The sequence below is a fragment of the Erythrolamprus reginae genome, chromosome 2 (genome assembly GCF_031021105.1).
Source record: "Erythrolamprus reginae isolate rEryReg1 chromosome 2, rEryReg1.hap1, whole genome shotgun sequence".
NCBI classification, from domain to species: Eukaryota; Metazoa; Chordata; class Lepidosauria; order Squamata; family Dipsadidae; genus Erythrolamprus; species Erythrolamprus reginae.
In genome coordinates this window covers 188,916,339-188,929,467 of record NC_091951.1, presented here as the reverse complement: position 1 = coordinate 188,929,467, position 13,129 = coordinate 188,916,339, and the positions used below count along the sequence as shown (strand labels likewise).

The window sequence follows — 13,129 nt, the reverse complement described above, 5'->3', positions numbered from 1 at the left end:
GAGTTAGGGAAATGAGAAGGAAAATATTACATGTGGTATTATACACTCATTCAACTTGCATACTTTCAGCAGAATATTAAGGGTATTTGTTGGCATGGGTGCCAAGATAAAGGAGTGTTTATGCATATGTTTTGGGAATGCCCAGTAGTGCAGAATTTTTGGCAAAAAGTGCAAGAGGATATTAATAGGATGTTAAATATACAATGGATAATTTCTAAGGAAATGGCAGTATTAGTCAAAAGTAATGAGATGGGAGAATTTAGGGAAATAAAACAAGCAGCGATAGAAAGTACTCATAGTCTTGGGTTGGAAGGGTGCGACAAAAGAACCGTTGTACATACCTGAACGGTCTTCTCGATGCACTGGAAGGAGAGTCCAACATGGGTAATTCACCAATCTTATTGGTAGAGACTGAGTTAATTTAAATATTTAAATATGAGGTAGTCACCGCCCCTTAGCAGCCCCCAATACCTCAGTTTTAAAAACGAAGCCAGTTTAAGGATAACCTGTTTATTGAACAATAACCATATAACCTCATAACTGTGTAACTTGAACCTCCAAACTCCGGCGACCTAGCGAAACAACCATGCCGGGTGGGTTTGGACTCTCCTTCCAGTGCATCGAGAAGACCGTTCAGATATGTACAACAGTTCTTCTCCACTGCAACTGGAAGGAGAGTCCAACATGGGATATGCCAAAGATTACTGCCCATGGGAGGGAAAAGGCTGAGCTACGGTCGCAGGAGTTGAACACCCTTGCTGCAAAACCCGTCTCCCAAACGAAGCTTCCGCCGAAGCTACTGAGTCCAGTTTGTAATGGCGTATAAAGGTGGTAGGATACGCCCACGTAGCCGCCCTGCAAATGTCCTCTATGGACGCCTGAGTCCTCCAAGCCACCGAAGTGGCTGCACTTCTAGTGGAATGCGCTGTTACCCCGGTCGGTGGTACTTGAGACCGAGCTTTGTAAGCTTCCTCAATACAATCCCTCAGCCAGCGACTGATGGATCTAGCTGATACTGCTGACCAAAGGACACAAACAGCCGCTCAGATTTCCTGAAATGTCCAGTCCATCTGATGTAGATTTTCAAGGCCCTCCGAACATCTACCTTGTGCCATCTCAGCTCAAGAGGGTGCTGTCCATGTGTGCAAAAGTCTGGCAACACTAATTCCTGAGCCCTGTGAAACCCAGAGTTAACCTTGGGAATAAATGTGGGGTCTAACCTCAAAACCACCCGATCAGGATGGAATACACACAAATCTGCACGCGTAGACAGGGCCGACAGCTCCGACACTCGGCGTGCCGACGTAATTGCCACTAAAAAGGCAGTTTTTAAGGAGAGCAATCGTACTGGAATCGTCCTCATCGGCTCGAAAGGAGGGGCTGTCAACGCCTTGAGTACCAGGGAAAGGTCCCACGTCGGGAATTTGTGTACTGGAGGCGCGTGGGTGTTAATCGAGCCCTTAATAAAATCCCTAATCCAAGGATCGTGTGCCAGGGATCGAGCGTGGGGTACTCGGATGATGGTCGCCAAGGCAGCTAAATGTCTTTTTAATGTATTTGGGGCTAACCCTTTCTCTACCCCTGACTGTAGGAATCGTAAGATTGACACAACCGAAGCCTCCCCCGGATTAAGGTGGTGGTTCGAACAAAACCTACAGAAGGCCGCCCATGTGGCCTGGTAGAGTCTTACCGTTGATGGGCGACGTGCTGCCTGTATGGTGGATATAACCTCGTCTGGCAAGGCTTGCTGTCTCAGACCCGCCCTTTCAAGTGCCAGGCGGTCAGTTTGAACCACTGAGGTTCCGGATGGCAAACTGACCCCTGAATTAACACTACCTCGGGATCTGGAATCCTCCACAGGGGAGACACTGACAGGGCTACTAGGTCTGCAAACCAAGGCCATCTCGGCCAATAGGGAGCTACCATTATTATCTCCGCCCCCTCCCGAATTATCTTGTCTAATATCCTTTGAATGAGACACGTCGGGGGGAAGGCATACAGTAACCCATGGTGACCATAGGGCATTGACCTTTTCTGCCCCTGGCGTCGGAAACCGGGAGAAAAACCTCTGCAATTGGGCGTTTGCTGGGGTTGCGAAGAGGTCCACCAATGGAAGGCCAAATCGTAGCACTATCTGTTTCAAGAGTGCCGGGTCCAGTTGCCACTCTGAAGGATCCAGAGTGGACCTGCTCATCCAGTCCGCCTGCACATTGCTGGTCCCGGCAATATGCTCCGCCGTCAGAGAGGCTAGATGAGATTCGGCCCAATCGAAGAGGTCCGTGGCTTGAGCCATGAGTCGATGAGATCTCGTACCTCCTTGATGGTTCAGGTGGGCTTTTGTGGCCACGTTGTCCGTCAGAACCAGGACATGCCTGTCCTGAACCCAGGGAGCGAAAGCCTGAAGGGCTAAGAAAACCGCTCTGAGTTCGAGAACGTTGATATTGACCTGGGTTAAGTCCTCCTGAGACCACAGTCCCTGAGCTATATGAGGCCCCATATGGGCGCCCCAGCCCGACAAGCTCGCGTCTGTTGTGATAATCACACGCTCGTGGCTGTGAAGAGGAGAACCCTGGATCAAAGCTGGGGACAACCACCATGCCAGCGACTGTTTAACTGAAGCTGGGAGCCTCACCTTTCGGTGCGAGTGACTCACCTTGTCCCTCTGGGCCGGAAGGAGAAACCATTGGAGGCCCCTCATGTGATGGCGAGCCCATGGCACAATCCCTATGGATGAGACCATAGTCCCTAGTACCTTGGACAACGTTGCCAACAGTGTCTGCCTTTGTCTTCGAAGGCCGGATACCAATCTCCGGATATTGAGTACCCTCTCTGGTGTTAGGGAAACCGTGTCTTTTGTGGTGTCTATGATGGAGCCCAGATGTTGGATTGATGTGGTAGGATGAAGATGGCTCTTCTCCACGTTGACCGTGTACCCATGCCTCTCCAGAGTTTCCCGTGTGAGCGCCAGATGGTGTTGCGCTTGGCTCATAGACTTGGACATAACGATTATGTCGTCCAAGTACGCCATAACCCTTATGGACTGGGCCCTTAGATGTGCTGTCAGAATGTCCATCAGCTTCATAAATGTACGGGGTGCCGAAGACAGGCCGAACGGCATGGCACGGTACTGGTAGTGGACCCCATTGAGACAAAACCTGAGGTAACGACGATGTGCTGGCCAAACCGGAACATGCAGGTAAGCCTCTTTGAGGTCGATAGAGGCGAGAAAATCGTTGTGCCGAACAGAGGCCAAAATCGATTGTAGGGAGTGCATGCGAAATCTGCGATACAGAATGAAGGTGTTCAGGAGTTTCAGGTTTAAGATCATCCTGAACCACCCCCCCCCCCCCGAAGACTTCGGCACTAGGAACACAACGGAATAGAATCCCGTGCCCTTGGCATGTTCGGGCACCTTCTCTATCGCTTGTATTTTGAGAAGGTGTGTTATCTCCAGTTGTAGATGACGCCTTTTGAGTGGGTCTCGCGTTAGCGGACAGGTGACAAACCGGTTTGGCGGGGGCTGCAAGAACTCCAGGCGCAGTCCTCGTGATATTGTGGCCCTTGCCCATTTGTCGGTGGAGGTAATCCTCCAGGAGGCACTGAAGCGTTGAAGTTTGCCTCCTATGGGCTGTAATGGAGCCAAGTCATTTTGTGCGCCTGAAGCCCCGTTGGTTCCCTCTAAAAGGACGCCGAGACTGCTGGTATCCTCTGGGCCTATCCTGAAAGGCCGCTCGGTCCCCTCTAAAAGCGGGTTGGCCATACTGATTTTGAGTGTATGACCTATTGCTCTGTCCAGCCGAGGAAGAAGGGTCCCAACGAAATGGCTGACGGCGAGCGTAAGGATTGGGCCTACGCTCTTGGCGTCGGTATGCTCTGGGGAGGGTCTTACGTTTGTCCTTATCCTCAATGAGGACAGGGTCCAAGGCTTCTCCAAAAAGTTTCTCCCCTTGGTATGGAGATGATGCCAGGTTCCATTTGGACTTCAGGTCCGCTGGCCAGCTCCTCAGCCAAAGGAGGTGTCTGGATGCAAGTGACGCCGCCATCCCTCTAGCTGAAAACTTTGCGGCATGGAGAGTTGCATCTGCTGAAAACTCCGCAGCTGCCAATAATTTACTGAGGTCCTGACGTAAGCGACCTTCTTCTGGACCTAGGCGGGCCTGTACCTCCTGTAACCACATTATGGAGGCCCTATTGAAAAATGAAGCTGCGGTCGCTGCCCTAAACGCCCAGCTTGCCATATGATGGGATTTTCTTAATAAAATTTCCGCCTTTCTATCCTCCGGTTTCAAGCTATCGCCGGTTTCAGATGGTACTAAGGCCTTAGAGATCAAGGTCATTACAGGCTGATCGATGGGCGGAAATTCTAGCAGCTTCTCCATGTCATCATCCAAGGTATAAAACTTCCTTTCGATGACTGAAGGACCTTGAGCTGCTGCAGGCTGTTGCCATGGGCGTTTGATGCTCTGTCTAAATATATCCGAGGATGGCACATGTTCAGTCTCGGGTTGGGGCTCTTTGAAAAGCACTGCTGAAGGCTTAGGGTGCTCTGAGGCCTCGGAAGCCTTGGTGGGACCCGGTAAATCTGCCACCTGTTTAGCTTTGTGTAGCAGAATTTTGAAAAGAGGAGCCTTAAAGAGTCCAGCTGTCACAGGAGGATCTGGAGCTGATTCATCATCTGAAAAGTCGTATTCTTTTTCAGTGTCCTCCAGGGGGGACGGCTCCTCCATCCAGGACCCCATACCTGAGGGGGGCGGTGCAGCCCACAGGTTCTTGGGCTGTGCAGAGCGGGGGTGTTGGACCATTTGTTGCACCCCCACAGCCATCCCTTGTGAGTAAGCATCAGAGATGAGGCCTTGCAAGGCAGGGGACATCTGCTGCCAGGTATCAGGTAGCACACGCAACCCAGCCGCAGTGGGTGTAAAGGTGGCAGATGGTGCACTCCTTACTGAGTGGCTGGCAGACCCTGGTCTCTGTTGCTGAGGCCCAGTTGGAGGAACCACCTGAGGCATGAAGTACTGCCTCTCTGGAGACCACTCTCTCTCTGATACAGTCTCTGATGGTCTCAAATTACATTGGGCTGGTGGATCCCTTGCCTGCAATAAGGGAGAGGTGGTTCTAGGAGTTAAGAGGGCTGCCTCCAGTCTCTGCTCCAATGCTTTAATGCGCCTCTCTGCCTCCTTAAATGAAGAAGAGGCTGGGGCCTTAGATTTCTCTTTTGACTTCCCCTTGCCTTTATCCTGAGGCAACCCACTGGGGGAAGATGCCTTCTCCAAGGTTTTATCCTCCATTACTCACGGTTAACAGTTGTTCTATTATTAACAGAAGCTGAAACACGCTGACAGATATAGCTGTCACTGAGCAAATGCACTCAAAATGGCGTTTTGGCACCTCAGAGCCTACGCCTGTGTTTGACAGGTTGGTCGCGCCCAGTGATTGGGCGGAGAGCAACCTTATACCCGCCTAAACAGGGCGGGCGCGGGCATCCGTTGCCCCAAAATGGCGTTCCCGCTCTTTTTTGCCGCCCTCGCCAACTCAGGGCGCTTCCAGTAAGTGATGCCCCCCCCACACAATTCGCTTTCTAGAGCCAGCCGATCCAAGTGGCTTCCCGGCTCTGCGAACGGCTTTTCGGCAACGGCGGCGGCGGCGGCTTCAATCAGTAGCCACCGAACAGCTGAGAGGCGCTGGCCCAGCGCCAAATCAAGCCGCCTTCATTTCTCCGCGGAAATCCTGCAGTCCTCCGTGGAAATTCTGCAGTCCAAGCTTCCCAGTGAGGGGGGCGGACCCCCTCACCTTCAGCTGACAGCCGGGTATGACCACTGAGGTCGGGGACCCTAGGCTGAGGTGCTCCTCGTTAGGCATGGTACCCTCTGAGGGAAGGGAAGCCCGAGGAGAGTAACGGTGGGGGTGATTCTGCCCGCGGAGGGCAGAGACCCCTTGAAACCCTCTTCCTGATTCACAGCACCTGTAAATAGAAAAGGAAGAAATAACAGAAAAATTAATAAATATTATTATTATTATTATTATTATTATTATTATTATTATTATTTAACGCTTCATCAGAGAAGCAAACTCAACAGTGTCTACAGTAAGACTGAGTTTTTAAAAACTGAGGTATTGGGGGCTGCTAAGGGGCGGTGACTACCTCATATTTAAATATTTAAATTAACTCAGTCTCTACCAATAAGATTGGTGAATTACCCATGTTGGACTCTCCTTCCAGTTGCAGTGGAGAATGGACAATGCAAAATTGGTACCAGTACATGGTGGACCACATTCAATTTGAGATTATGGATAAAAAGATGAATTTGGTTAATGAAACTGAATTGCGGCAACTGATGGGACGATGGGAGAAGGTAAGACGATACATATCGAGTAGAATCCGAGACCAAGCTACAAGAAACAAATTGGAATCACTTTATAATATGTAAATAGATATTTTGCTCTTGGGTTAAAATGGTTTATACAATAAACACCCCCGATTGGTGGTGAGGTATGAATGTTTGTCTGGTGGTAGGCACAATTCACAAAACACTTGTTTTATGTTGTGTGAGTCTTATATTGTAATTAAAACTAATAATAAATTAATAATAAAAAAAGAAGGGGTGAGTGAGGAGATAATGAAAGTTCAGACTGGCAGATATGAATATTAATAGTATATATCAAATCCAAAGCAATGAATATGTGTTGAAATATATTATTATGTTTTAGGTATGGTGATATAATATTGGATGTGTGTAGAAAATTTTTTTAAAAACTTTTTTTTAAAAAATAAGTGGCTGCTGTCAGGTGTGGGAGAGCAAGGAGATATAGAGGGTGTTAGGGAACAGGTGAGATCAACGGTTGTAGGGTTAAGGGGGGCATGAAAACTTTTATTTCAATCATTGAGAGGGCATGAATGAAATATCATATGGTCGGGGAGGGTCAAGGGGGGTCTGAAAAGGTTGAGTTCAGACATTGAGTCTTTCAGAACATTATTATTATTATTATTATTATTATTATTATTATTATTATTATTATTATTATTAATTAATTAATTAATTAAATTTGTATGCCACCCCTCTCCGTAGACCCTTTAACATATTTAAATGTTTCAATCATGTCCCCCCTTTTCCTTCTGTCCTCAAGACTATGCAGATTGAGTTCATTAAGTCTTTCCTGATACGTTTTATGCTTAATACCTTCCACCATTCTTGTAGCCCGTCTTTGGACCCGATCAGTTTTGTCAATATCTTTTTGTAGGTGAAGTCTACAGAACTGAACACAGTATTCCCAATGTGGTCTCACCAGCACTCTATATAGCGGGATCATAATCTCCCTCTTCCTGCTTGTTATACCTCTAGCTATGCAGCCAAGCATCCTACTTGCTTTCCCTACCGCTGTTGTTTTAGCAACTTGAAATTTACTTTTCTTTCAGAGCCATAACCTCTCAGAACTCTTTCCCAATTTTTTCAAACTGTTCTTCATGGCTAATGGACCAACAATCAAGTATATCCATGAGGAATGACTCCCCATATCTTTCTTGCAACCTTCCCCAGCCCTTGTCATCACCTTGTAGAAACAACGGTCTGCAAAGCGCAGGATCTCTGCAAACATGTTTTGCCAGCAGTCCAGAAGGAAATAGAAGATCATGAGTAGAATAGTTATCCCTGAATGAGAGAGGTAAAGAAATACATCAGTTCTTCCCAATTTTAAAAACTCAATTATTGTTACAAATTTAAGACAGACAACTGCAAATCAAGTTAGAGTTTTAGGTTAGTATCCTAGTGGAATATCTGTTGAGATTCCTAATCATCAGGTCATGGTTGGTCCAAGCAAAGCTGCCTTTTGCAATTGATTGACAGAGGTTTTGTCAATGCTGATGGTGCTGAAATGGTGCTCCAGATGTTTTGGGATTGCACCTGAGTCCCAAGGTATTGGGGGTCATAGGATGAAATTATAAATTAAATTAAATTAAATTAAATTAAATTAAATTAAATTAAATTAAATTAAATTAAATTAAATTAAATTAAATTAAATTAAATTAAATTAAATTAAATTAAATTAAATTAAATTAAATTAAATTAAATTAAATTAAATTAAATTAAATTAAATTAAATTAAATTAAATTAAATTAAATTAAATTAAATTAAATTAAATTAAATTAAATTAAATTAAATTAAATTAAATTAAATTAAATTAAATTAAATTAAATTAAATTAAATTAAATTAAATTAAATTAAATTAAATTAAATTAAATTAAATTAAATTAAATTAAATTAAATTAAATTAAATTAAATTAAATTAAATTAAATTAAATTAAATTAAATTAAATTAAATTAAATTAAATTAAATTAAATTAAATTAAATTAAATTAAATTAAATTAAATTAAATTAAATTAAATTAAATTAAATTAAACTAAACTAAACTAAACTAAACTAAACTAAACTAAATTAAACTAAACTAAATTAAATTAAATTTTAAGTTAGTAACACAGTGGTTGAGTGAAGCTGGATTCCCCATTGATTTTGCTGGTAGAAGGATGCAAAAGGTAATCACATGACCCCAGAACACTGCAACCACAATAACAACATACAACCTGATAAAAGTCATCATAATGATGGGATGCCCAGTTATAACTTTAAAAAAGCCAACTATGATCTCATAGACAACGAACTGTCATCTCTTGATTGGCAAAGTCTATTTATTGGCAATAATACTACTGAAGACCATCATAACATTATTTTTACTCAAAGTTAAAAGAATCATCAAACGATATGTACCACTAATAACCAAAAAACAAAAAACAAATTACCCATATCAATTAAGAAGCTCCAATTAAAAAAATCACTTTAGCAAAAAAAACCCAAACTAACTATGTACCTAACTTTAAAAGCCACAGCAAAAACTTATGCTACCAAATAAAGATTTAATGTACCAATTATCACATCAAAAACTGTAATAATAAAACCATTAAAGCCAATCTCTTTAACATATTATTTGGCTTAATCTTTGTAAACAGCAACAACTCATACTCAATATTTCCCAGTCATATCACAAATAATTACAAGAATTACAATGATCTAATACATATTGATTTTACAAAAGACAATGTTGAAAAGGCACTACGCAATCTAAAATTATCTCTATTGGACCTAATGGACTATGTGCCTATTTCTTAAAAAAGCTTTCCAAGGCATTAGCAGAACTTCTAAGCATTATTTGTGAAACATTTTTCAGAATCAGTTCTTGCCCAACCAATGGTCACTAGCCATGGTCATCCCAATCTTCAAAAAGGATGACCCCAGCCTAATTGAAAATTACAGACCAATCTCTTTATGATGCAAAATGATGGAAAAAAAACCCTCACCCTCAAAATCATGGAATCAACTAGTAACCAATTGATTACCCTCCACCTAAAACCAAACAACCTGTCCAAAAAACAATTGGGTTTCAGTTAAAAATTATCCTGTAATCTGCAACTACTACACTGCAAAAATATTTGGACTCTCCAATTCAATCAGGGCAAAACAATAGATGAAATTTACATAGACTTCTATAAAGCCTTTGATTCAGTAGTACACAACCAACTATCTCTAAAACTTAAAATGTTATGGCATTTCTGGACTCCTACCTAAATGGATAGCTGCCTTCCTGTCAAACAGGCAACAAGTGGTCAAAATAGGAAATCCTATCAAAATAGGAAGCACTCTATCTTACCTATTAACAGTGGAGTTCCCCAAGACAGCATCTTAGGACTAACATTCTTCATACTTTACATAAATGACCTTTGCAATCATATTAAAAGCAACTGCTTTCTCTTTGCTGACAATGTAAAACTATTTAACACCACCAACAATGCTACCATCCTCCAAAAAGACCTTGACTATTTGTCAGATTGGTCAAACAAGTGGCAACTTCAATTCTCAACCTACAAATGCTCTCTCTTACACACTGGCAAAAAAACAATCAGAACATAAAATACAAGCTAGATGGACATGATCTTATTGATGACCCACACTTTAACTAGGACTTGGAGTACTCATTTTTAAAGATCGAAGTGCCAGAGCCCACTGTAACAACATTGCCCAAAAGACTAAGAGTTGTTAACTTAAACTTGCATGGCTTTTTCTCTGGTAATATTGTACTACTAACTAGAGCATACAAAACATTTGCTAGACCAATTCTTGAATACAGCTCATCTGTCTGAAACCTGCCCTACATATAAGACATTAATACAATTGAGAGAGTACAGAGATATTTTACAAGAGCAGTTGTCCATTCATCTACGCACTATAAAATACATTATGCCATCAGACTTGAAATTTTGTGCTTAGAAAACTTAGAACTTTGCTTTCTTTAATCCCACCTAAGTGTAGTATACAAAATTATCTGCTACAATGTCCTACCTGTCAATGACTACTTCAACTTCAACCACAACAATTTATGAACAAACAACAGATACAAACTTAAGGTAAACCCTGTAAACTTGTTTGCAGAAAAAATGGCTACAAAAATGAGTAGTCAATGCCTGGGATGCACTACTTGACTCTGGTTTCTTCCCCTAACCCCAAAACATTAACCTGTCTACTGACAACCTCACCCCAATCCTAAGAGACATTTAAAGAGCATGCATAAGCGCACCAATGTGCCTATCGTCGCTGTCCTAATGTCTGTTTTATTCATATCCTTTTCATATATTTAAAATCATGTTTATACTTTTATTTATTAGCATATATATGCTTGATAAATAAATAAATAAATAAATAAATAAATACATACATACATACATACATACATACATACATGTTTATAATTTTTTTTCACTTCTGCTGTAACTTTGAAGGTCCCTAAATAAATGGTTCTACATTGAGAATTACCTGTAGTACATCTCTCTTCATTTTCTCTAAAATGTTACAAATCAGCCTGATCGCATAATCCTATTACAGCAATATGAAATCATAATTGTTTTGACATACCGGGTAGAACTAAATCAAAGATGGCAAGCAGCTGGATTTTGATGTTGAACGGCTGTTTGTGCATGTTGCCGAAGCGAGGGATGAAGTAGTATTTCAAAAGCAAATTCAAAATATATATACACGCCAGGAACTATGGAACAAAGAGAAAGTACTCTACATTAGTGATCTACTGACATCTCAGTGTTCTGGGAAGGCATACTGGTTGCCAGCCACACCAGCCTCTCTTCTGTTTAGTTTTAGCCAATCTGTCATAGATTTATGCGCCACTCACTTCCTGACCGGCTCTAACTTCCATCAACTCTGCTCTCTTTCAAACCCATTTTTCCTTTTTTTTTTCCCTGTGTGAGATATTTGAAAATATGTACACATTGATCTAAAGTTTTAAATTGAACATCTGTTAGGGAAATGAATTTTTTGCATAAAAGATGACTCAGGACAAATGTTGTAGCTCATTCACTCAAGACTAGAGAACTCAGGGAAATTTAAATGGTGGCATTTAGTCGCCCAGCGCTTCTTAAATAATTATTGCTATTTACTACTGTGGCCAACTAAGGGTTTCCAGATTAGCTCAATCTCAGGGGGAAATTCAATAGTCCCCAAGCACATTTCTAACCCATAGAAAGACCAGATAAAACCAATTGGGCAATGGAAACTTAATGTGTTTTTCTCACCTCAATCAGTTTTCGGATGACATAACTCCAGCGGATGTATGGATCTCTATAAGGAAAGGATCAGGGATAGGGTTGAGAAGCGATAACAGAGTGGTTTCCTTTTCTTTGGTTACACCATTGCTCTGGGGGCATGGGCCATAGATCTAAAAGCTTGTTTTGCCCACCCTTTTTCTGATATAGCTAAGAAATGGAGGGGGGCACACAGAAACACAAGGATGATATGCAAGGAGTTACCTTGGATAGCTCTTTCTGTAGATCAAAGTAGGGCAGAAGAGAAAATATAAGTAGGTTGAGAATTCAGGAGGGCTTACATTCCCTGGAGAGGGGAGAAAGAAACAAAGGAAAAGTTGGAAGTATACAAGTACCAATACAGAGACAGTAATTTGTGTTGTACACTGAAGAAATAGTTGTCCTGGAGGACATGTGGTACTCAAGTGCAAGCACACTGTTTCAGCAGAACTTTATGTATACATGATAATAGCAGCAGCAATATTACTCATATATCACTTAACAGTTCTTTACAGCTCTCTTTAAGTGGTTTACAGTCACCATATTGTCCTCAACAATCTTGGTCCCCATTTTATTGACCTTGGAAGGATGGAAAGTCAAGCTTGAGCTGGTAAGAATAGAACTTTTAGCATTCAGCAGAATTAACCTGCAATACTGCATTCTAACCACTGCGCTACCATGGGTCCTCTCATTAAGATATGTCTTATGTACAAGATATAGCTGCAAAACCCACTATAGTTAAGGTGTGATACACGATGCAGAATTCAGCTTTCTGACAATCTGTCTCTATTGGTATACAAAAGCAACAAACAAAGAACTCTTTTATTCCACATGTTCAATAAAATATAGCACTACAGGTCAGGTTTTTTTTTAATTGAGCTGCATTGTATCCTGATAAGAAAGATATAAATCAATCAATCACCTATGTTCTGCACCTCTTCATGCAAAATAAAGTCAGCCAAAAGGGAGAAATTGTGATTTGGTGACAGATCTGGAGAAATAATTCTTGATCCAGGCAAGAGGTTTCCTTTTAACTTTGCATCCATATAACTTCTCTTATTATTTTTCTATAATTAAAATCTACTTGCAACATCTACCATACCCAATCACTGACAAGCAAATGGAAAATCTAATCCAACAGTTCTGTAGGTTGAGAAAGTTTGTGATAGCAATTAATATGCAGAGGCCAGTAGTTGCATGAGTATCTTATGCTACAACTAAGATGCTGCAATCAGTGGAAAAATAGTTTGGGGACGATGAGGGTGGCTTGTAGCCATTGTACTTTCAGATCACAGAGGAGAGAGGAAGGTAGCACATTCAGATCACATTCAGATCACAGAGAAGGAGAGAGGAAGGTAGTGCTTTTTACATTTGTATCTTTTGAATTCAAGGGGGAGGGGCAGATACTACTGGCTGTAAGAGACAATTATATTAGCAGTTTGTGTTCAAGCACAGACCAATCAGATTAAGCTGGGGCAGGATTAGACTGGGAA

The 13,129-nt window shown here is 41.9% G+C and overlaps 1 protein-coding gene across 3 annotated transcripts in view; it reads right to left on the bottom strand.

Moving 5' to 3' along the window:
- The window catches only part of LOC139161563 (sterol O-acyltransferase 2-like), a 54,096-nt gene that overhangs the window by 19,690 nt on the left and 21,277 nt on the right, over positions 1–13,129 (bottom strand). For all 3 annotated transcript variants that reach the window (XM_070740863.1, XM_070740865.1, XM_070740864.1), the window contains 4 exons: positions 11,862–11,943; positions 11,628–11,673; positions 10,957–11,086; positions 7,549–7,646 (listed from right to left, as the gene is read on the bottom strand). In XM_070740863.1, coding sequence (XP_070596964.1) covers positions 7,549–7,646; positions 10,957–11,086; positions 11,628–11,673; positions 11,862–11,943 — 356 coding nt within the window. The remainder of the gene's footprint in view (positions 1–7,548; positions 7,647–10,956; positions 11,087–11,627; positions 11,674–11,861; positions 11,944–13,129) is intronic.